Genomic DNA, 25,900 nt, shown 5'->3' with positions numbered 1-25,900 from the left:
TCAAAAAAAAAAAATTTATTTAAAATTTCATATTTTTTGTTTGTTTGAAAATTGTATCATTTCTGTTTCTCTCGCAATAAGTATTTTTTTAGAATCAATTTCATATGGAGAGAGATTGTGAAAAACGTAAAATCTTGTTTTTTAGGATTCATAAACCGGGCAGCAATGTGGAGAGAGAGAAGAAAATGGTCGATCATTGCATGTCTGGGCAAGATACAAACCAAAAAGAGAAAGAGAAGAGAAAAAAATTCTTGTGCAATTGCCTATGTGTGTGTGTGTGTAATGTGTGTGTTATGAATCAGGAATAAAATTTTGAAAAGTGAAAAATCTGAAGTTAATGTAAAGTTTTTTTTTGTTTTTTTTGTTTCGTTTTAATAAATATTTGAATATTTTGTTGTTGTGTATGACTATTCATTATGATTGCGAACGGTATTCATTCGGGTCGGGTTTTGATTGATTGAATTGAATTTAAAATTATCGTTTTTGTTTACGTTGTTTTCGATCTTTATCGCTATTCGATGATGATGATGACGTTGATGATGTTGATGATGAAGATGTTGATGATGATGATGATTTTCGTCGTTGTTGTTGATGTTTGTGCTCAATTTGAATTAAACCATCATCATCATCAGTCATCATTGTTGTTGTTGTTGTTGTTTCGGTCATCATTATTCTTGAATCTGTGGGTCTAATTTCTTCTCCATCGGCACTATAGCTTCCTAAAATGAAAGAAATTAAAAAAACCGAAAAAAATCAAATTAAAATTCATTGAAAAAAAACAAACAAACAAAAACATGCGAAATGTATTTTCAGTGTTTACAGGCAAAAGAAAAACAAATTAAAACAAATGAAAAAAATTGAAAACAAACAGAAGAAAATAGCAAAATCAAACCGAAAAAATTAAAAAATCAGATTTCATTTTTTCATTGATTTTTCAAACCTCTAAAATATCAATCATCTAATAAAATTATTGAAATTGATTTTTTTTTGGAAAGCATCTATTGATTATTGATTATTTTTGATTTAAATTTTCCAAATTTTTATGCGTTTTACAATAACAATCAGAATTTTTCATTTCATTATTATCATTACGATTAATTCGATCGATTGTTGTTGTAGTTATGGCCATAGTAATTTTCGATGATTGTTTTTGATTGTCATTATTCATCATTAAAATATTGCCATTTTGAAAATCTTCTATAGTTATGATTGGAAAAAATTAGAATTTTTTTGTTTTGTTTTGTTTTATGGTTTACGGGGGTTATCATCATCATCATCAATCAAATCAAATAATGAATTTAAAAACGAAACAAAAAAAAATTGAAAAAAAACAAAACAAAACCAAAATCGGATGCAACCAAAATAAATAAATAAATCAGGCAAACCAAACCAAAAAATTATTTCATCAATCATTCATAAATCGTACCGACAAATTCATGATCATCACTGGCTGTTGATGCCTGTTCAATTGATTGTGACATTGATGCAATCAATGCTGGATGTGGTTGTTGCTCCTGTTGTTGTTCCAGATTAATATCATCACATTGTAATACAGTATCATTATTATTTCGTTCCATTGAAACAGCACTCATACTCATCGATGAAGAACCAAGTGAACTAAAATCACAATCTAATACTGGATTTAGATTTGAATCCATACTATCAAGCATTGTTGCTGGTTGTTGTTGTTGATGATCTAATGGAACTAATGGATCAAATTCATCTATAAGTTGTGGACCACCACCACCACCACCATCAGATGATGATTGTTGTTGTTGTTGTTGTCGTTGATGATTATTTGAAATTTTTATACAAGTAACCTGACTTAATTCTGAATTTAAACTTTCCGGATTAAAATCTTCTTGTTCATCGAATAAAATATTTTCCGATTGAATTGATTCTAAATTCAATTGCTTAGAATCAGACATCTGAAAATCATCATCATCATCACCAACATCTAACAACATTGCCGATGATCGTGTAGATGATGATGGTAATTGTTGTTGTTGTTGTTGTTGCTGCGATTGTTGTTGATCTTTATTCGATGTTGATGATGATGATAATGAAAACATTTCCGATTCAAGTCTTTCAAATTCTTTCAATGAAGAAGAAGTTGAAGACGTTGTTTCAGTTTCGGTAAAAGTATTTCCAGTTCCACCAATATTACGATGACCAATAATATTGGTCATATTTTTTGGTGATGCTTGATATGATGATGGTTGAAAATTATTATTATTACCACCACTACTAGCACAATATTTACGTAATGAATCTGAATTATCACCTTCACTTATATCTTCTTCAACTTCAACATGTGTATATAAATTTTTATCAATACATTCTAATTGTGATGAAATTATTGATTGTGGTTGTTGTTGTTGTTGTTGGCTAGCTGTTGTTGTTGTTGTTGTTGTTTTTTGTGTATAAAATGATGACATTGATACTGGTTCAGGATTTTCATATGGTTCAACATAATATTGTTGACTTCTATCCAATGTTGTTGTTTGCATCAATACATCTGATGATGATGATGATGATGATTGTCTAGGTTTAGTTAACCATGATTGTTCATCGATATCATTTTTTAACATTGATGATGGTATATCATAATTAAATGGTTCAATATTTGATGTATCAATTTGATCTAATTTATGATAATGTTCATCAAAATAATTACCATCATTATCAATTGGTGAAATTATATGATCATTATGATCATCATCATCATCATGAACAATTGTTTCACTTGTTTCGGATAAATCACCAATATTACTTGATGAACTTTCAACTGTTTCAATTGATTGTGAACTAGTTTTTGAACTTAAATTTGATTGTGGTGTATAATATTGACTAGAACTTGTTAATTCTTGACTTGGTATCGTATGAAATGATGATGAATCTCTAGTCATTGTTGGACATGTAACATATTCTGAACTAATATGACTACCAGATCTTGACATTGATTCCGGTATGATTGCTATATTATCATATTCACTTGATTGTGGTCGACTTGATGTTGGTGTACGATATTGATCAGAAAATTGTTGTGATGATTCAGATGATGACATCATTATTTCTTTAATTTCTTCACGACTAGGTGATATTCTTAGACCACTACTTTTTGATGTTGACACTTTCGCCGTTATCAAACCAGGACCACTAACAATATCCATCATTGGTTTTATCATTTCGGTAGTAGGTGTAGTAGCCGGTGATTTTGATAATCGCTTACCTGAATGTAATAATTTATCTTTTATTTCTTCAATATCACCTTTTTCAACCATATCTTCATCGGATATTTCTTCCGAAAATTTTTTTACCATAGGCATTATCATGGATTTTTTTGATAATTCATTTTTTGCACGTTCAACAACATTCGTTGTGATTGTAATCGCTTCACGTTTTATATCATCTAATCTATTATCATTATTTGATGAAACAATTGAAATTGTTTCGGAAATTTTTTGTGGTTTTTGAATTATCGTTGTTTCTACAACTGATGATGATTCAAACGATGGTTGTTTTGAAACAATATCCATCTTAAAATCATCTTTGATTGTATTTGATTGTGATTGTTTAGATTTTTGACTTACAGTTGTTTCAATTTTTTCCTGTTGTTGTTGTGGTTGTTGAACATCCACTTTGATAACATCACTTTTTGGACTTTCTGGTTCTTTAATCATTAGTACCCCAAAAGAAATCCCGAAAAAGGTAACGACAGAGAAAAAGTGGAAAAAACAGAATTTGTTTTCATGCAAAGAGAAAGAAAGAAAGGAAATGAAAAATGTTAGCTCAAAGAAACTTTTTCAGTTAAATAAAATCAGTTAATAATCAAAGAACAAAGTTTCATTTAGTCAAAAAAAATTACCGGATTGTTGTTGTGATTTGACTGTTGTTTGTTGAATGTGTTTAACAACACCATCATTATCATCCAATTCGGTCCATTCTATATTTTGTCGAAATGAAAAAAAAAGTTAGAAATTTGACAACTACAACGAAAATCTCCAGAAAAATAAACCTTTTTGTTTAACAATTGTTGATTCATTATCATCATTAACATTACTGGAAATTGTTAATGATTGTTCAGATTTTTCATCATCAGGTAAACTGGTTACTGAAACTTGACTGGTATCCTGTTCAATTGATTGCCATGTTTCCATTTCAGGTTTAGTCATTGTATCAGCTACATCTATTAACATGAATAAAATTAGTTTTTCTTTTCTTTCCATTTTTCATTTTGTAAATACCTTTATGAATTTCAGTAGCAGTAATTGTTTGTTCAACAATTTGTTGATGCGGCTGCTGCTGTTGTTTTTTCTTTTTCTTCTGATCATCACTTGACATACTGATTGATGCATTAGTCGATGATGATGGACTACTAATATTTTGTTCATTATCAACTGGTTGAACATTCATCATTGTAGTTGTTGTCATTGTTGTTGTTGTTGTTGTTTCAAAATGTGGTTCTTGTACAATTTCATCATGATGATTATTAAAACCATTGGTCATTGGTCCATCGATTTGTCGTTTATCTCGTTTTGTTGCCATTTTAATATCATTTGAAAAAGATTCTGATTTTTTTACAGGAATTTCGGTCATAATTTCCGGTAATGTTAAATTCAATGTACAGATTGGTTGTTGTGGATGATCAGATTTAATTTTTCTACTATCACGCATAAATGCAATTCTACCGGATGGTGGACCTTGTGTTAAATCTTTAACACGTGCCAAAAATGGTAAACGATTTTCACGAAATGCATTAAATATTAAATATAATTGTTCACCAGATTTTGTAACCGGTGTTAGATTTCCGGCAAATTCTAAAAATTGTGCCTTATTTTCTAACACTTCAACATCACGACTTTTTGCAATTTCAGTAAAATGTTCCTGATGTTCTAATGTTTTATCCTCTTTATCATCGGTCATACAGAATACACGAACTTGTGCTTCATTCTGTTCTAAACGTTTAGCAAAAACAACAAATTTAGCCATAAATGGTACATTAACTGATTCCTGATATAATTCGGTTGCATATTTTGTCGCATTATTAATTTCACGACAATCAATCAACCAAAATCTTGCCGAAACAGTTGTTGTAAATGAAACACAAGAATTAACAAATGTTAATGGTGTTGAACCGGTCACATCTTCCCATTGAGCTTTTGCTGATCCTCCTAACCATAACCAAATAAAAACAAAACAAAAAAAACCAAACAAAACGTAAACAAAAATGGGAGAAAAAAAAAGATAAAAATTATAAAATGAAAAAATGGAAAAAAACAATTGGAAAACGGACCTGTAATGCTACATAGAAGCCTTAACGTGGGTGTATCAACCGAATATTGATTAATCATTCCTCTGTTGGCCGCCTGTGGTAACGGTATTGTCAATGTAATTGGTTTATGAAATTTTCGTCGTCTTGGTTCAATAGTACAGATTGGTGATACGGCAACACGATTTCCCAACAGCTTTGTAACCAATTCATTTGGAATAGGTTGGGCCTAAAAGGTTTTTAAATTGGTTTTTTTTTGCAAAATTTTTTCAAAATAAAACAGATAAAAAAAATAAAAAAAAAGAAGAAAAAAATAAGGGAAGAAAAAAAATTTTTGATCAGCAAAAAGTATTTCCATAGTTTGTTTTTCGACAAGAATGACAAGGCAATTTGAAAATTCTCAAAATTCAACCCCTAAAAACACCCACACTGACACTATCTTTATATTGACCAAGAGAAAAATGTGACCGAGAGGAAAAATTGAAAGTAAACAGAAAAGAAACAAAGAGTTAAAGTAAGAAAGAAAAGAGAATTTTGGAAATGAAATTTATTCATTTTCATTGATAGAATCGTTTTTTTTTTGGGATGAAACAATTTCATAATTTGTGTTTTAAATAATGATTTTAGAATTACAAGTAATTAATTAAAGTGTGTGTGTGTGAGGTTGGAGTAACAAAGACATGAAAGAATTTTAGTTTAAAGTTTTAAAAAACAAACAGACATAGACATAGATATATTAAATAAATAACATAGACAACAGAAAACAGAGATAGAATAAGAATAATGAGTGGATGGAAAAAAAAGTGAGGTTAGATAAGAGATAATCTTTGATTCTTGTGATACAGAATCAAAGATTTTTTTTTTGAGAGAAGGGAAAAATATACGTATGACAACAACGATAACGATAATGATTGATTGGTTGATTGGTTTTTTAGTTTGTGAATGAACATTCAAGGATATGTTTGGTGTGAGTGTGTGTGAATCTTTTTCTATTATTAAGTTTCTTTTTTTAAATTAAAGTGTCTGTGAAAGTAGATAAACACGTGGAAATAAACGATTTAATGTACGTGAAAGTAATGTAGATCGTCTATTATCGATTAATATTTGTCGATTATTATCATTATCCTTTGAATTTTTCTTACTCTTTCTTTCTTTTGTTTGTTTTTTAACTATCTTTTTATCATCAACAACCTTTTTAGCATCCTTTTCCGCATCATTATGATTAGAATTATTAATCATTAATTTATCATCATTTGTAATATTGTTTAAAACATTATCATCATTCGAATTAATTAATGAATGTTTAACAGGTCTAATATTAACAATATGTAGAATATTGTTACGACGTTGTTGTTCTTGATTTTCAACATTATCATTGATATTATCATCATCATTAACATTTTGATCTTTAGCTAAATCATTATCATCATCAACAGTAGTATCATCTTTCATCATTTTATTACTATTAGCATTATTATTATTAATAACTACCCATAATTCAACTTTTGAATCACGTTTAATCTGTTGTTGATCATTTTCACTTTTATTATTATTTTGTTGATCATTCTGTTGTTCATTTGTGATTGGTGGATTAGATTTCGAATTTTCTAATGCTTTACGTACAGTGGTTATATTTGTTAATATCAATGCGGATGATGATAATTTTCTTTTTGATTGATGATTATTATTTTGACTTTCCTGGCTAAATGTTTCGTTAATTTTTTTACTTTTAGCTAAATAATGATCATTATCATCAACATTATTATTATTATTGATTTCGGATTTTTCTTTTTGAACATTATCCGATTTTTTAATCATCATACTATCATATTTTTGTTGTTGTCCTTCAAAATTATCATCTTTTTTAGATGATATTATTTTCATTGCAATATTTTCAATAATTTCATTTTCATTTTGATTTAAATTTAATTTTTCATCCCTGACATCATTATTATTACTGTTATTATGAATAATTTGTTTGTTAGATTTTCTACAATTACAACCAAACCAATTATTCCAAAATGATCGTTTTTTTACAAATTTTTTTCTGGCCTTGACATTCTCGTTATCATTATCATTATCATCATTATTATTGTTGCCTACCTGTAATCCAACTTTAATTTTTTTGGTTAATGCACCTTCGGGGAAAATTGCTTGCACTTGTGGAACAACAGTTGAACTAAGTATTCCACCTTCAGGTCCAATTGCATGTACTTCTTGTCGTATACGTGTTATGATTGCAAAATATTGTGGAAAATCTGTTGTTAATATTCGTGTAATACGATTATTATGAAAATCGTCTAATCCGTTCACATCTAATTGTGGAAAAAAAATTGGAAACATTATTTGTATTTAAAAAAAAGACATTCAAAAATTTCGAAAGTTTTCAAAATAAAAATAAAATCCTACCATTTTCACCATCAAAACTAGCATTTAAAACTTCAAGTACAGCTTCTTCAGTTGCTTCCAATGTATGTTCACGCCATGTTTCACCATTATCGCTACGAAATATAACAATATCTCGTTCTTTACCACGTAATGATGCAAAATGTGGCACTTCAATTATGACCGGACTTTGTGAAAACAACAAAACAAAAAAAAACAGGTCAATCATTAATGAGAAAATACAAAAAACAAAAATCACAATGATTTACCCTAAAAATTTTGCACCGGATGGACCCATTTCAAGTATACGTGATGCACATGCTTCACCTTCCATTAATGGTGGTGGATGGATAAGTTTTTCACGTTTTACATAACGACATGTAATACGCATTGGCATTGGTGCTTTACGTGGTGGTATTATAACACGTACACCTGAATGGCGACAACCTCGCATTGCACCACCACGAGCATCGACCATAAAGCTTACCAAAAAGCTAAAATTGTTTGATTGATTTCGAAACGAAACGATGATGAAAAAAAAGAAAAAGAAAAATTCAATCATTAGTTATTCAATAAGAATTGGAAAGGAAAATTCAAACAAAACAAAAAAGTTTAGCAAGCAAATCAATTTCAAAACTCACTTTCTCCATTTTAATGGTCTATTTTTTTTGAAAATTTTATTAAAAGGCGCGATATTTAATTATTTTTATTTTTCAATAGCAGAACAGCAATGGTGATAAATAGGATTTCGATTTGGTTTGATCCGATTGGGAAACGAAAATAAAAGCATAAAGGAATTAAAGGGGAAAACAAAATAAAATTTGAAAAAAAATCATTATTAATCTTTTGTTCAAGTAATTTTGTTTTTTGAAAGGCTTAAAAAAGGGGATGATTAGAATTAAAAAAAAAAAACATTAGCGATTGTGAAACATCCACATGCGAACATTGAAGCCATTTTTGCTTGTTGAAATTTTTATTTTTTTGATCAGAGAAAAACAATAACAACACAGATTCACAGATTAATAACCGAATTTTTGAAGCACAAAATCATTATTATCATCACAAAAAAAAATTTTTTAATTCGAACCTTGAACGTGCCATACATTTGTATGGTACTAATGGTTTAACTGATGATTTTGTTACTATCATTGTTAATTGTTCATTTAATTCTTGTTGTTGTTTTTGTTGATTGATTATCATCATATCATCCGTACTTTTTCATCACCAAAAAAAAAAAAATAATGGGAAAAAAATTCATTAAATTAAAATGAAAATTTGAAATGAGAAAATCAAAATGAAAGAACAATGGCGATGAACTATGGTAAAATTGACAATTTCATCGTCGATAATGATGTGATGACAATAGCAGAAAAAAATCAAAGAAAAAAGAATTTTTTGATGAATGTAACAATGAAAATGACTTTGCGAAAAGATGTTATATTCTCTTGTCGTTGATATTGTTGTTGGGGAATTTTGTTTTTTCCCAATGAAAACACACAATACACTTGTGATATCGAAAGGCTTTTTCTTCCTCATGAAAACAACTAAACGGAATAAAACAAACCAAAAGAAAAAAAACTTACCCAGTATTGACCGGTGCACGTGATAAATCAATATTATCCGGTGGTAATGCATTAACATAATTTTCAGTCATTGTAAAATATTGTGGTGATATTAATTCTTCATCAATTGTGATTGGAGCTGGATTAATCAAATGATCAAATGAATGAGAAAAAGATTGCAAAGTAAAATTATTTTGATTGATTGATTGATTGATTAAAATCTATAAAACACTAATCAAAATTATCATCATCGCATACATCAAACAAGGGGAAAAAAAGTCTTATTCAAATATTATCGATTTCTATTTTGCTAAACAACAACAAAACAAAAAACATCTACTGTTTCTATCAATGATAATGACAACAACAAGTTGGTATCTAAAAAGATCTTTCTTTTCTCCAAATATACTTCAACAATATCATCAACATCAACAACCAAAAAAGCAAGCATTGATATTTCTTTCCTTTTTTTTCTTCTTTAATTTCTCTCACTCTAAACATAAATTCAAGATAACTAACTGTAAATGAATATATGGGTGTGTGCGTAAAGCAAATCAACTTTTAGTGAGAGATAGAGAATGAGAGAAACACATTGGATTTCTTGTCATTCAAATTTGTTTGGCGTCTCAAGGAAATAAAAAAATGAATTCTCTTTCGCATAAAGGAGAGATTTTTGTTATGGTTGTTATTCACGAAAAATTTTATATACTTATTCAATGAAAAATGATGTCTATATGGTGATATTGTGTTTATGTGTGTTTATGTTTTCACTATTTTAATGATGATGATTATTGTTGGTATGGCTGCTGTTTCTGTCATTACTTTTTTTTTGCTATTGCTGCAATAAAGGAAGAAAAATGTGAAGACATATATACAGTATATATTGGCAAAGAAAACCCATTTATCTCATTGTAAAGATACATAAAGATATTATTAGCTTATTTCATTTTTTTCTTTTAATGGTTTTTTTGGTTGATACTGTTAGGATTTTCTTTCAAATAGAAAGTAGAATTTCTTCCTCAATCTATCCATTTGGTTTATTTTACATAACATTTGATCATCATTCTCAATTTGCGTGATATATATTGGTCTCTATATGTATGATTGGTTAGTGAATCATTTCCTGACATGGTTGTTGTTGTTGGTTAGGAAATTCAAGGTATATGATCAGATAAAAACAAACAAACAAACGAAAAAAAAAACATTTCAACAAATAAACATACCTAATGAATCTCTACCAAATGTATCATTCATACGTTCATCTTTGGTCACATCGATTGGTAATGAATCATCACCTAAAAATTTCATTTCATCACCAGTTAGATAACGATATGGATTGTCAACTAAAAGTTCTTCGGCTATAATTTTTTTCAAATGGGGGGAGGAAGGAAAAAGGATTGAGAAAAAAGAAAAATATGTAAATTTTCATTCAAAAACGATTTTCTTCTGCGTAAAAAATCAATTATAAAGCAATTTCTTTGAAGAAAAAAATAGACATTGTAAGAATAAAAAAGCAGCATAAAGATAATTAATGATTTGGTTTTCAAGGTGAAATCAAAAGAAAAAGAAAAAGAAATTTTTTAAAATAAATAAAAAAAAGAGAGACACGTGACCTGAATTTTTGAAAATAAAACGATTGATTATGACCAAATTCAAAACACATAACCAAAGCAAAATTAAATTTTGCAAAAAAAGAATCAATCATCATGCTTGATATGGATGCGTGGGCGTATAATGTGTTTGTTTGATGTGTGTATCACTTACTAGATTTGGTGAAAACTTTTGTCTGTGGCCGTGATAATTTTAATTCATTTATAGTAGATGGATGTTTTTGTTTTTGTTGTTGTTGTTGTTTATCAATATTAATACCGGTATGACCATTTTGATTTGTTGTTTGGCCACCATTTTGTTGGGCCGTATCGACTACATATTCATCTCCTGATCGAAATGTTTTGTTTTTTTTGTGTATTTTGTGTTTGCCCGTACGAAATTTGAAGATAGAAAAAAAGATGAACAGTAAAAGTGAAATGAAGGAAAAGAATAAAAGTTTTTTTTGTGGAACAACACCGGATAAAGATGATACCCAAACAGATACATTTGATGAAGATGGATGGATTGAATGGAAGAAAGAAAAAGATAAAGAAATGAAGAAAGAAATAGAGAGAGAAAAAAAGATTGACAAATCATTCGAATTGAATCGATTGATTGATTGATTAATATTTTATAATAATAGATATATAAAAAACAAAAGGAAATTTGTCAGGAAATTGGATTTTTTTTCATCATCATTAAATGAATAATTTGTATAATTCATTATACTAACCTCCTTCATCTTCTGAATCGCTCATAAATGATTCGTGCATTATTTCGGGTGATACAACTTTATATTTTTCTTCAGTTATAGTGGTTGTTGTTGTTGTAACAATTGTTTCCGTAACAACTTTTAATGTTTCAACAACAGAAATATAGCCCAATTTTTGTGCAATAGATAATGCTGTTTGTCCTTGATTTGTAATAACATTAGGTGATGCTTTATGTTCTAATAGTAAATTGACTATTTGAACATGACCTTGTTGAGCTGCTTGGTGAAGTGGTGTATAGCCATGCTATTTAAGAATTTGAATCAGTAATTTAAAAAAAATTGAATAGGAAAATAATTTTTTAACTTACACAATTGGTCGTATCAACATTGGCACCATTTTTAAGCAAAAATCGAACCATATTCATTTGACCAAAATGTGCAGCTGCATGTAATGGTGTATAACCTTCTTTGGTCTGTGACGATATATCGGCATTATTTTTAGCCAATATTGATGCAACATTAACACGATCATTTTGTGCACAAAGATGCATCGATGTTAAACCATTCTTTGATTTGGCATTAACATTGGCTCGATTATGTAATAATAATGCAACCATATCTGAATGACCTTCTTGGGCAGCCAAATGTAATGGTATGAAACCAGCCTAATTTTGATTTTTAAATTTGAAAATATTATAAATATCGAAAATTCTATAACAATCAAAATAATAATAATTTTTTTAATACTTTTGATTCAGCATTTGGATTGGCTGCATATTCTAACAATGTTGTAGCTATATCAATTTGATTTTTACGTGCAGCAATATGTAATGGTGTATAGCCATTTTTAGCTGTTGCATGTGGTGATGCTTTTTCTTCCAATAATAATAATGCAATGTTTACATGATCATAATGGGCGGCACAATGTAATGGTGTTACATTATTCTATATTTATTAAATAAAATGGTCAATAATTATTATTAATTTATTACTATTTTTTTTAAAAAAAAAGTTTACAAACCTTTCCTTGGGCATCGACCGGTGCATTACGACTAATCAATAAACGAGCTACTTTAATATTTCCATATTTAGCTGCCAAATGTAATGGAGTAAACCCTTTCTGTATAATGATAATGAAATTAAAAAAAATGAAATGAGACCATGAAATTGATAATTATTATTATTGAAACAAACCTTTGTTTGAGCGGTCAATGAAGCTCCATTATCAATTAATATAGCTGCTGTTTCTTCATGTCCTTCTTTCGTAGCAATATGAAGTGCAGTATATCTTTATGAATTTATGATTGATATTAGATTAGAAAACATAAAAATTGATTATTAGATAAACTTACTGATCTTTAGTGATAGCATCTATCGATGCTCCATGCTGTAATAATAATGAAACAATATCCGAATTTCCTAATCGTGCTGCAATATGAAGTGGTGTTTGATTTTCCTATTATAGAAAAAAAAATTAATTATTATAATCCTGATTTGATTTGAATATCTAAAAAATGTAAACACATACCCGTGCTTTAGCATCAACTTGTGCACCATTACGTAACAAAACACGTATAATATCTGTTTGATTAGCACGAGCAGCCAAATGTAATGGTGTTTCACCACGAATTGTCTGTACATCTGGATTGGCCATATGTTGTATTAAATAAATGACAATATTCATACAGCCCATAAACGATGCAACATGAAGTGGTGTTAAACCAGACTGTTTGTTTGGTTAACAAAAAAGATGATTAAACAAAACAAGAAAGATTAATTAATTATTCAATTATATGAATTTTTATTTACACTAACCTCTGTAGTTGCTTCAATAGATGCACCATGTTTGAGTAATAATTCAACAACTTTAATACGATTCTTTTTACATGCAATATGTAACGGTGTAAAACCGTTCAAAGCACGAGCATTTGGATCGGCTTTTTTATCCAATAATAATTTAGCAACACGAACATGTCCACAATGTGATGCAACATGTAATGGTGTTAGATAATCAACAGTAACATCATCAACCGGTGCTTTATAATCAAGTAAAACTTTTGCACAATCAACATGATCACCTTGTGCAGCCATATGTAAAGGTGCCAAACCATTCTATTTAGATGATCAAAGATTAAAGATTAATTTTCCAAAAGCTTTTCATATTTTACCTTTGTTTTCGGTGAAATTGGTGCACCACGTTCAATTAATAATTGAACAACTGATTTATGTCCACTACGTGCTGCACAATGAAGCGGTGTTAAACCATCTTGTGTTGCTGAATCAATTTTTGCTTTATAATCCAACAATAATGATACCATATTTACTTTGCCCCATTTAGCGGCAACATGTAATGGTGTGATTTGATGTTTAGCAGCAAAATTAACATCGGCATTTTTTTCCAATAATAATGCGGCAATATTTTCATTACCATAATGTGAAGCAATATGAAGCGGTGTGAATCCTGATTTCGATGTTACATCCGGATAATGATCATTTTGTAATAATAATGTTGCCGCTTTACAATCATCTTTTTTTGCCGCAACATGTAATGCCGGTAAACGTACTTTTCCTTTTGTATCATTTTCCAATAAAACAGCAACAACACGATCATGACCTTGTTGTAATGCAACAGCTAATGGTGTAAAACCATCTTCGGTAGCTAAACTTTGATTAGCACCATTAGCTAATAAATATTTAACAACACCATCATGATTTTCTTGTGCAGCCATATATAATGGTGTAAAACCATTAACAGATTGCACATTAACATTTGCTCCATTTTGTATAAGAACTTTGACCACTTCTTCTTGACCGGCTAAAGATGCTATATGTAGAGCTGTGTTTCCTTTCTAATATCAATCAAAATATCGATAAATAAAATGAAAAATTTTAATTATTTTTGTTTTCTCATCAAACCTTAGTTGCTGTATTGACATTTGCACCACGACGAATCAATTCGGTAACAACAGGTACATGTCCTTCTTTCGATGCTAAATGTAATGCATTTAAACCATTTGCATTACAGGTATTAATATCAAAACTTCCTTTTAAATATTCAAGAACTTTTTCTAAATTTCCAGCACGTGCTGCACGTAAAAAACTAGCAACACCATCCGTCTATTTTGAAATTAATAAAAAAAAAAATTTGTATTATTTTTCCATTATCATTTTAGTTCAGAATTACCTGATGATGATGTACATGATGTACATCATTGGCAGATTGTGTTGTTGATGATGGTTGTTGTTGTTGTGGTTGTTGTTGAATTTGAGTTTCGGTAACCATTTTTCAAATTAAAATTTCACAAATAACACAGAGAAAAAAATAGGAAGAATAAATAACAAAAAAAAACAACAGAATATTCTAATCTAATGATTATTTTCAGGAAAAAATTTTCATTTAAAAGTTTCTCTCTCTCAGCAGCCAAAAAGAATGAGAATTTAAAAAAAAAATCAAATGAAATCAATAATGGTTGGATGAAACACTTTTCCCAAACAACCGAAATATGTGTGATACGAATGATGAAGATAACGATGATGATGATTGGTGGAAGAAAAAATCAAAAAATTTTGGATAAAATTTGACATAAAATCGGTGTCGAGCAAAGAAGAAGAAAAAAAACAAGAAAACACTACGACAACAACAAATGATAACGGATAACAAATATGAATAAAATATGCAGTATCAAACAAACAAAAAATGATTATCTTTTAGCTATCTTTATCGTTTCAAACTCATGAATGAATATCATTGAGAAAAAAAAATGATCAATGTGAAAAAGACAAAGACGAAGAAGCAGAAAAAATATCCGCATTCAAAATTGATAAATGACAACCAGAAAAAAAAAACTTTGAATGAAGTGATGATAATGATGAGAATTTGGTTCGAGAATTTTTTTTCTATTCACAACGATATTCAACGAATAGAATTGATGATTAGCATGACGTCATCATTGGAATCGAATTCTATATAATTTTTTTTTGTTCGGTTTTTTAGACTGATCCAGAATATTTTCGTTTTTCCTTTTTTTTTTCGGGTATCTATGTTGCAGGACGTGGCTATATATTTAGTTTTTTTGTTGTTGGACACACACACACACACTTTGCATTGGAAACACAAACAATTTATCCGCAATGTTTGATCGTCGGGGTCGTCGGATTTTTCGTTTTCGGTTTTTTCGTTTCGTTTCTGGCCACCCGAACAAAACAACCGAATTGAAGAAGAAAAAAAAAATTCAAGGTATTAACTCATCACTTCAATGATGATGTAAGTAGTAGTGGTAATAGTACCCAATATTCGGTAGTAGTGGTATTTGGAACACACACACACACACACACCACCAGAATATTCTTAGCGTTCGATTTTTTGTTGTTGTTGTCGTTATTCAGGTTTGTATTTCACTGATTCTGTTTTTCGTTTTTTTTTCTTTCTTATTATCACGCAATTGATCTTCAGGTAACCTCGATGATACAAAAAAATGGATCAAATTTGGAACATGAAAAATATAAATTTATAATGGGTGTGTGTGTTCGTGTTTTCATGAAATCGAAACAACAACAATGTCATCAACAATAAAAATCATATTTTGAGTGACGAAGAAAGAAGAAAAAAAATCTGAATAATTTGAGTTTGACAGGTTTTGCGTGTGTGTATATTTAGATTGAATTCTTGACAAGGGTGGAAAATTCTTGATGAAAGAATGATTTAAGAATTTTTTTTTCGATGAAGAACAAGAAATCAAAATAAACATTCGATTGATTTTTTTTTCTTTCAACACAAAACACAAGCCAAAATCATTAATTTTTTCAACAAAAAAAAAAACAGAATTCAAAACTTGTTGCTATGTTTTATTTCGATTCGATGACATCATTAATGTTAAACAAAACGAAAATTCGAATGAAATGAAATAAAATAAACATTTGAAGAAAAAAAATTCAACGATGCAACGAATAACACACACTGAGCAATTGAAAAGAAGAAAAACAAAAATCAAAATGAAATTCTTTTCTCTCTCTCTCTCTCTTTGATGTTCCGAATCAATTTGTTTGTTAAAATAACCGGTTAGTTTTGTTTTGATCGAGTTTTTTGTTTGTTTGTTTCATTCATTTAACCAACCAAACAAACAAACAAACAAACATCGGTCGATCGATAAGATCAAAAATGAAATGAAGATGATGATGATCGACGATAAACGATTGACGATCAAGACACCTACGCACACACGAAACAACAACAGAATGGCAGTGAATTTGAAGTTTTGATAAAGTTTCGATAACAATTTTTTTTGTTGATTACATATTTTACGTCTTTGGAAATCTTCCCAAAAAAACAACATTGAATATATAGAGCACTTTTAACTGTTTTTTCTTCTCAGAAAAATTCCCTTGTTTCTATGCAGTGAAGAAAGAAGGATACCCAAAAAAAAAAAAACATAATCAATCCATCAATCAACCAAAACATCATCATCATCAAATGTGGTAAACGCACCAACCATACCAAGCAGCAGACTACATACACACTATACTGTGCCTCACCCAAAAAAGAAAAATCCAGATATAAAAAGAGAGAGAGAGAGAAACATCTATAGAAACCTTCATTCAATAAAATAATTTTGGCGATGTTTTCTGTTGATGATATAAACCATCAAGCGATATCCACAAAAGAAAAAAATCCAGTTGTATGCGAGCGAATGGCAGCAAGTTTTTTTTAGGTTTTCCTGGTTAGCTAGCGCGACAAGCATCGACCAAAGAAAAAGAAAGAATCCAGTCAACCAGCCAGCTGTATTTATTTGATTGTGATGTGCCTGTTTTCGTCATTCTGATCTCCACATTCTTGATCGATTGAAATTGATTTCATTTGTTGTTGTCAGGGTTTTTTCTTTTCTGTTTGGTTGAACGGTCTTTGATCTAATGAACAACCAAAAAAAAGGTCATGTCATTCATTTTGGATGACCTTTTTTTCCGGTCCTGTCAAAATAGTCACCATACTGTCTGTCAAATGATTGACTTTGATATTCCGCATTCAGAAAAATTAAAATTTTGAAAAAAATTTAGGGAAATAGACCCCGTACCGCCATCTATCGAATGAGAATGCGAGAAATTTTCTTTTTCAAAAAAAAAAAACATTAACATCCGTAAACAATTCGTGACAATTTCGTGATTTTTTTTTTGTTTTTTGATAATATTTCGTGACCAACAAAAAATCAAAACATCATCATCATTAAGTAATAACGATGGTCAATGATCTTTCATTGATACCAAAAATTAAATTGAAACGATCAATGATCTTTGTTGTGTGTTTATTTCAAAAAAATTACATTGAAAACAACACATGTTTACGGAGTGTGGAGGTGTTTAATTGCGATTTTTGATTGTTTGTAAGAAAAATCTTATGATTATCAATAGCATTGAAGAGAGTTAGAAAACAGACAAAACAACATATGACAATTATGTCAATCAAAAATGGATGGATAAAAGAAACTTACTGTTGATAGACTACGACGACGACGACGATTTGGAAAATGAAAACAAGCACTAAATAATTTTGATGATGATGATAAACGTTTACGAACACGTTTCGATAGATTCTCTTTAGCGTAATCTTCCGATGTATTCGTTGTTGTTGTTGTTTGGGTTTGATTTGGATTTTGTTGATATTGAAAATGATAATGATGATCAACATAATCATCATTGTTGTTGTTGTTGTTGTTGTTATTGTTGTACTTGACCATTTTCATTGATTTTTTTTAAATAATCAAAAAACAAGGAAATAATCAAGGATTTTTTCAAAAGATAAATATCGATTTAATCGATTAGTTGATCTCGATTCTCACGATTCAATAACTAAACAAGCAAAACTAAAACTAAAACATTTTTCATTCGGAAACAAAACAAAAAAAATAGTTTTTCAACTAGAATTATGAATGTTTATGGAAGCGGAGAGTGAAATTAGATCAACCAAAAAAAAAAAAAAATCAACCAATCATCGACCTAATATCAATTATTATCCCGATGATGATGATAATAATGATAATGGCCACTTTGTTGGTCGATAATAACGTTGTTTTTGTTGTTGTAAATTAACATTAAATAATGTGAATAGACAAATGAAAAACAAAAATCGAATAATAAAATATTGAGAATAATTAATTGCCATTGTAATGATGATAATCAAATTGAAATTAGTGAAAAAAACATGAATAATAATGATAATAATGATAATGGACATTTGAAAAAATCAAAAAGCATTAAAAAATTAGAACATGATTATCATTGATGATTGTAATGATCATGGTTTATTTTGTTTTAACTTTGTTGTTTTGTTTTTCGACAAATTTTTTGCTGATCCATTCCATTCTGGTATTCCGAACAAAAAAAGTTTTGTTTTTGTTTTCTGGTTCATAATTTTGCTGTTGTTGAAGAATATTTTTATAAGTCAAAAAAAAATCGTTGTTTTTGAAGAAATTTCAAATCGTTGAAGAAGCAAACGTTATAAAACGACGATGATGACATCGAAAATTGACTTGAATTTTTTTTCCTTGGCATTCGTAATAAAAAAAAAAAAAAAAAAAAAATGATTCGATCTATTCGATCATTCTTTTACCCTCATTTCATATTTATTCAATGCGTGTCTGATGTCAGGAGGGGGTGTGTGTGTGTATATATGTTCGGGTGATGTGTACATGCATTTTCTCCATAAAGATAATCAGAAAAAAAAGAAAAGAAACGTGATTTGTAATGTCGGTTTGTTCATCATCATGATGATTATTTCTGTCCAATCATCATTGTAAAAATTATGCGATATTATTATTTCATTTTAAACTATGCTGTGCAGTGTTTCGATGTTCAACGTAAAAAATCATCATCATTATCATTTGGTCGAAAAAACAAAAAACCAAATAAAAATACCATCTATAGTCGTATCTGGTTTTTTTTCAATGGAAAAAAAGGTGTTTGGTGGTGATGAGGGGGAAGTAAACGAAAATCAATTTTTATGATTGGCCATATGGGTTTTTGGTATTCTTCTTCTTCACACACACCGAACCGACCTATTGCATTGCTACAATGTTTTTTTTTTCTAAATGCTCGAGGCAATGTGCAGAAAAAATCTAGGTTTATCTAACACACACAGATGATGATTGGCGACAAGCAGTCTACCAAAATAAAATTTTTTAACGAAAAAAATTCAATTTCTAAACACACACATTCTTTCACACAAGAAAGCGGTCAAGGACCATAACACACACACACACAGGTAATATGCAATCTAATTCTGCACACACACACACTGTACAGGTAACTAATGTGTTAAATAATTCTGTAAATTTTCAACTAAATAATAATAATATTTGCACAGGTGTCAAAGGATTGTTTCGCCGGGTGTTATTCTGTTGTTGATAATCAACCAACCAACAACAACAACAACAACACCACACGCTGATTATCCAATAAACATTTTGCTTATTAACGAATTTATTGATGTTGTTCTTGTTTATACAGGGTAAATATTTGGTCGAGAAAAGTAAAAAAATTCTTTAAAATCTTATGGTCAGTTTTGGCTAATGAATTTTTCTTCTTTCTCTATTCGATAAACATTGTTTGTTGACAAATTTGTTTGTCAACTACCGCTGTGTGTGTGTTGAAAACATATATGTCACCCACACACACTAAGTGGTCAACCACTGGTCATTTTTTCATTTTTCTTAATTGCTTTTTTTTTCGTTATTTCAAAGAGAAAACCCCCAAAAAAATCATGGAAATAAATTATTAAAACTTTATTTTACAAAAATTAAAAATTATGCAGCAGGTAAAAAAAGTACAAAGTAAAAGTAAAAACAAAAATTGTGTGTGGATGTGGATGTTGAATGATGATGATTATATTGGGTGGCAAAATGACAATTGTTTTTTATCACAGGGTTTTATTTTCATAATAATAATGTCGCGTTGATGATGTTTTAATCCAAATTTTCCATAATAGTTTTACGTACCCATTGTACAACATTCGGTACTTTTGCATAAATACCATATTTATTTTTTTTACCACATCCTTCACCAAAACTTGTTATTCCATATAGAAACCATTTTGTATCCATTGTTGTTGCGGTTGTTGATGATTTTTTACTAAACAATAATGGACCACCACTATCACCAGCACAGCTATCAATTTTACCTTTTTTATAACCAGCACAAACCATATTATCGGATATCATATATTTATCTTTATAAACATTACGACAATCATCATTATCAGCTATTGGTACTTGTGCTTGATGTAATACATCACTACCAAACATTGCTGAATTTTTTCTTTTACCCCAACCAAGTATTGTACCAAGACTATTTGTTGGTAGAATATCTTGATCGGTTGGCAGACAAATTGGTGATACAAAACGATTCATTTGCAATGGACGACGAAGTTTTAATAGAGCAATATCATTATCAACTGTATCTGGATCATATTCTGGATGTACAAATAATGATGATACTTGTTCTTGTTGTTCAGAACCTTCCGGTATCATTAGATCATGTTCACCAGCACGAATATAAAGACGACGTCTTACACAATGTGCTGCTGTTATAACAAATTGTGATGTAATTAATGTACCACCACAAAATGCTTCATGATTACGATTTAAAATGGCAACAATCCATGGCCATTTACCTTTATTTGCTTCACGACCACCAATTATACGTAACATACTTGCTAGATCATTACGTATTGATGAATGACCACAAGTTTCATCATTAATCCAACGACTTTCATTTATTGATTGTCTATATTGTGAATTTGTATTTGTCGATGATGATGATCCATCCAGATCATATTGTTGTCCTTGTACTTGTTGTTCTTCTTCTTTGGATTTAAAATATTTTTCACAATTACTACCTTTTTTTGCACAAATAGCATCTTCATGTATTGTACTATTACCACAAATTTCTTTCATTTCACATGTACGATAACGTCTTGTTTGACAATGTTCAGTACATGGTGACCATTTTGACCATTGTGAATAAACATAACTTTGTAAATGATAAAGTACTTTGAATTCAGTACTACGACCACGTCCATTATTATTTGGTTGTATTGATTGTTGATGATTATGATTATGATGATGGTGATTATGGTGATGATTATGTTGATGATGATGAGCAGGTAATGATGAATTTGATCGACAACGATCACCTGTACAGTTACGTTCTTCTTTTTGAATATTTGATTGACATTGATCCGATTGAATACAGATTCTTGTACGAATCTGTTTACAACGTTTACGACATCTTGACCAACTTGACCATTCACTATAGATTGATGTTGAATTTTTCGTATCGTTCAATGTTGAATTATCATTCGATTTTACTGTTGGTTCTTGATGTGTAAATATAGTCGACATATGACGATTCATTGAAATTAATCCGGGTCTCTGTTTTCAATTCAGGTAGAAATAGAATCGAATGATTAATTAAAATATTCTTCTTGGTCGAAATTGAGTAAATTATCATCAAAAAATTTAAAAAAAATACAAACCATACGACCAAGACGAATTCGACGACATTCTACAAGAATCAATGTTGATTCTATTAACAAAATAATGATGAATATTCTGAAAATTTGTTTCATTTTCAAGAGAAAAAGAAAAAAACATCCGATGCACAATCAAAATCGATTGATCGAAGAATAAAGAATTTTTGGCGAAGAAATAAAAAATCAAAATTTTTATCAATCAAATTCAAAGTTTTAAATGGTTTGTTGTTTGTTGCGCGCACACGCAATTTTCATATCATCGATCCAACATGTACAAGGTTTATCAAACGAATGCCAAATTATTTAAGAAAAAGTCAATCATTTTAAACCTCAAGAAATTTTTTTTTACATTCACCTTTCACTATGTGATCACTACCTGAATGAATTCACTAAATAAGGTAAAAATTCTTGATTCAGGTAAATAACAGAAATAAAGCCATCTGAAGAAACAAAAATTTTTTTTTGAATGCACGTGAGAGAGACTAAGAATTTGAATTGAACTGAAATATGTAAGTAACCAAAACTGAAAAAAAAATTTAGTTTTTCGAGCAGGTGTCATGGGTCAAATCATTATTGCTGTTCTTCTTTTTTTTTATTTATTTGTCTTATTATTAGCAGGTAGAAAAAGAAAAAATCAACCACCGACCGGGATCAAAAATTATGACACACACCGGTGGTTGGTTGATCCGTTTAACCACCATGTGTGTATTTAGGTAAGAAATTCGTCAATAAAAAGCATTATAAAGACGAAAAAAAACTAAATAATAATCTCAAGATTCGTTCACTTTTTTTTCTGTTTTAATTTGTAATTTTTTTGTCTTCTTTCAACTTTGTTCAAGTTTGGTTTCACCACCACAACCACCACCTGAATTAATGAGCAAAAAAAAAAAAAAAAGAATTAACTATCCACACCCAGGACAAGATAAGAAAAGGCAGATATTCCATCATGAAGATTAAGAATTTCAAAGAGATTTGTTCGTTTGTCTTTTTTTTAATGATCAAAAGATGTTCGTTCCAATCACATATATAAATCGTTTTTTTTTGACTTAATTCAATAATTCAGTGATTTATTCCATTCAATAAGCCAGAAAACAAAAAGATGAAGATTTCTCTTCCAAATCAATCGGTTATAAGAAGATTTGTGATTCAACACAGATGTTTTTCTCTTTTTTCTCTTTTCGTTTGGTTGGAAACATTGAGAGAGAGAATTTCGACAAATTCTGATTTTCATTGGAAAATTTCTTTTTTTTTTTCTTCAAATAAGCGATAACGATCCACCCAAACACACACATGAATGTGTTCGCGCGCTTTTCGAATGAATTTAAATCCATTCGAAATTTCTTACAACTTGATCTTATGAACAAATTATCTCTTTATGGTCATTATTATCATTATCATCATCATAATATGTTTGACATCATATGTTTGACATCATAATCTTGTTGATGTTTACCAAAACATAATGCTGTTTTCGTTATTGTTGTTGTTTGGTCATGGATTTAAACACCATTCACCTGGTACTAAGTGATGTATGTAATGAACGATGATGATGATGATGGAAAATATTTGATGAAGAGAAAACAACAAAATTTTTGGACACCAAGTGAGAATTTGTTTTCTCTTTCTCTTTGGCCTCATGGATTCATCATCATTGGCACAGGTGCGCAATTTTTCATCAAAATCTCTATATGTTTTCTATCCCAGGTATATATGATTATATTTGAATTTTGTTTTTTCTTCTTTTTTTGGTGCACATGTGCACTAAGATAGTAAACAAATGATTAGTCAACAAGGTAATGTTGTATAAATAACAGTTTTCATTTTTTTTTAGATGAACCCGGGCAACAAACAAACATCACCTGGATATCTATCAACATCCAATCCAAAAAGAAAACAAGAACAATAATTTTTTGAACATCCATTTTTTTCAAAATAATTTTCATTTTTATTCATTTTTAGGAAATTGAGCAAACAAAAAAAAATAATTATTGAAAAAATCGAAATTGATGAAAAAATTCTTTGGAATAATTTGCTAATTAATTATTATGAAAATCGGTAGGAAACAGAACAGAGGTAAATAGAATTTTGATAAAATTGATTTTGGTTTTCGAAAGAAAAAAAAATCTATCATTATGCTTGAAAAAGGAAGGAAAAAGGTTTAGTCAGAAGAAGAATGCAAATTGAATTTCAAACGCTCAAAATGCAATCAAACGTGTCAACGTTGACATAATACAAGGCATCTGTTTTTTACGATCCATTGAATAATTATTCGGCACTTTTGATTGATAATTAATGGCAACTTTTTGACAAACAATCGTTAACAATGTCATAAGATCAAATTTTTGTGAAAATTCATCAAGTACATCACATAATGTTTGAATAAACCATGAACCATGTTCAACATTACGCCATGAATAATGTCCAGGAAATGTACTGTAAAATATAAGAAAATCTGCATAATTTGGTACCATAAAATAATTCGGTGATGATAATGGTGAATCATGAACCAATACACCTGAATCAAACATTTCACCTTGACATGCTTGTATGAAAAATAATTTCGGTTTACCAACCAATGTTGGACAATGTGTGCCAGTAAAAAATTCAAACATTTTATTTGTATCGAATTTTTTATCTTTTGTATGTAAAACTAAGAAAAAAAAGAGAGAAAAAAAATTTAAGTTTTTCTTTTCGAAACAAAAAAAGAAACATCAATTTCATACTTCCATTCGATCCATGGGTCAATATACAAACGACAAAACAATTATAATTAGTATGATCCATCATTGATTCTGTGCATGTGGAAAAAAACAATTTTAATAAAAAATTTTCATTGAATTTCAATTAAAATACCTCGTTTAAATATTTCAAATGTTTTATGATGAGTGAGATCATTGAACATTTCAACATTAAAATTAAGCTGTCTAAATGTTTGTGATAATTTTTTAACATCCTGTTCAGTACCACGACGACGGCTAAGCTCTTCCGAATCAAATGTTTCATAATTTAAAATAATACAACGTCCATTATATTTATTTTCCATATTATAATAAAGATCATCACGTTTGGTTGAGATCTGTATGCTTTGTTTAGGTTGTAATTTGTTTTCTTCAATTTTACTTATATTACAGCTTTTTTCATTGAAAGAAAAAAATGAAAGTTTTTTTGGATCACTTTGGATAATTAATTTTTTTTTGTTTTCGTTTGATTTTTTTCAAAACAAAAATTACTCACAGATTAAGAAAGAATCCAGAATCAAATTCATTCGTTGATGTTGAATTATTGTTGTTATTATTGTTATTATTATTAAGATTGTTGGGAGCATCAGTTTTTTGATTATTAAGTTCCATTTTTCTTTGTTTACAAATAATGACAACGAAAAATTTTTTAATGACGCAATTTAAATAAATTTTGAGTAACGACGTTTTTCTTTTATTGTTTTTTTTTTTCAAAATGGTTTCTCTTGGAATATCATCCAAATAATCCTCGTGTGTGTGCGAGAAAGAGAGACAATAAAAAAAAAGAATAAAAAATTCTTTCTGTCCGATACTATCGCGATATAAATAATCGATTATTTTACCTGTAGATTTGAAATCATTTTTAGTTCGATTCTTGCTCAACAGATGGCGATATGTAATTTGCAGTTGGCAATATTAAGCTGTGAATTGATGGTTCAGTTAGGTTAGGTTGCTGACTATGATTATTATGCTTAATTATTATGACTGATTTCTCAGGTTAGGTTAGGTTAGGTTGATGATAACAATAAAAAAAAACATTGTCATAAATTTCTTTTTGATTGTTCAAAATAAATCTATTTTTACGTTTGTTTTTTTTTGATTTCTCAAAGAAAATGAAATCAA

General features: G+C 29.3%; 3 protein-coding genes and 1 long non-coding RNA gene across 6 annotated transcripts; 1 reads left to right on the top strand and 3 right to left on the bottom strand.

Annotated features, from left to right (window-relative positions):
- Positions 1 to 5: 5 nt before the first annotated feature.
- On the bottom strand, positions 6 to 18,264 carry LOC113798238 (uncharacterized). Its single transcript, XM_075821395.1, has 26 exons — positions 18,004 to 18,264; positions 14,438 to 14,638; positions 13,690 to 14,370; positions 13,337 to 13,633; positions 13,050 to 13,247; positions 12,874 to 12,977; positions 12,716 to 12,809; positions 12,543 to 12,641; positions 12,269 to 12,466; positions 11,890 to 12,186; positions 11,543 to 11,825; positions 10,984 to 11,157; positions 10,443 to 10,577; positions 9,241 to 9,358; positions 8,745 to 8,870; positions 8,299 to 8,316; positions 7,927 to 8,151; positions 7,682 to 7,845; positions 7,376 to 7,587; positions 5,297 to 5,501; positions 4,248 to 5,174; positions 4,019 to 4,189; positions 3,869 to 3,946; positions 3,272 to 3,640; positions 1,427 to 3,232; positions 6 to 719 (listed from the first exon to the last, which is right to left on the bottom strand). Exons 1-26 carry the CDS (start codon positions 18,253 to 18,255, stop codon positions 475 to 477), a joined length of 7,677 nt encoding a protein of 2,558 aa, XP_075677510.1. The 5' UTR covers positions 18,256 to 18,264; the 3' UTR covers positions 6 to 474.
- A 278-nt stretch (positions 18,265 to 18,542) lies between these two features.
- On the top strand, positions 18,543 to 24,195 carry LOC142645355 (uncharacterized). 2 transcript variants are annotated; one of them, XR_012846513.1, is made up of 5 exons: positions 18,543 to 19,813; positions 19,875 to 22,549; positions 22,656 to 22,753; positions 22,880 to 23,744; positions 23,872 to 24,195. It is a non-coding gene; the product is annotated as an uncharacterized LOC142645355 (long non-coding RNA). The 2 variants fall into 2 exon arrangements; XR_012846514.1 differs by having other exon boundaries at positions 22,816 to 23,744.
- On the bottom strand, positions 20,278 to 22,153 carry LOC113798233 (uncharacterized). The gene is made up of 2 exons (XM_027348735.2): positions 22,044 to 22,153; positions 20,278 to 21,939 (listed from the first exon to the last, which is right to left on the bottom strand). The coding sequence occupies exons 1-2, from the start codon at positions 22,134 to 22,136 to the stop codon at positions 20,473 to 20,475; spliced, it is 1,560 nt and encodes a 519-aa protein (XP_027204536.1). The 5' UTR covers positions 22,137 to 22,153; the 3' UTR covers positions 20,278 to 20,472.
- On the bottom strand, positions 24,087 to 25,558 carry LOC113798234 (caspase-1-like). Of its 2 annotated transcripts, none has more exons than XM_027348736.2 (4): positions 25,275 to 25,558; positions 24,894 to 25,213; positions 24,764 to 24,832; positions 24,087 to 24,690 (listed from the first exon to the last, which is right to left on the bottom strand). In XM_027348736.2, the coding sequence occupies exons 1-4, from the start codon at positions 25,388 to 25,390 to the stop codon at positions 24,236 to 24,238; spliced, it is 960 nt and encodes a 319-aa protein (XP_027204537.1). In that variant the 5' UTR covers positions 25,391 to 25,558; the 3' UTR covers positions 24,087 to 24,235. The 2 variants fall into 2 exon arrangements, with proteins under 2 accessions (XP_027204537.1, XP_027204538.1); XM_027348737.2 differs by having other exon boundaries at positions 24,894 to 25,171; positions 25,275 to 25,557.
- Between the last annotated feature and the right edge of the window lie 342 nt (positions 25,559 to 25,900).

Source organism: Dermatophagoides pteronyssinus, unplaced genomic scaffold (assembly GCF_027571235.1).
Source record: "Dermatophagoides pteronyssinus isolate colony J.1.1.1.1 unplaced genomic scaffold, Derpt_VIB-CSIC_2022.12 sq0010, whole genome shotgun sequence".
Taxonomy (NCBI): Eukaryota; Metazoa; Arthropoda; class Arachnida; order Sarcoptiformes; family Pyroglyphidae; genus Dermatophagoides; species Dermatophagoides pteronyssinus.
The sequence above is the reverse complement of the archived record's forward strand: the minus strand, read 5'-3'. Positions and strand labels throughout refer to the sequence as shown.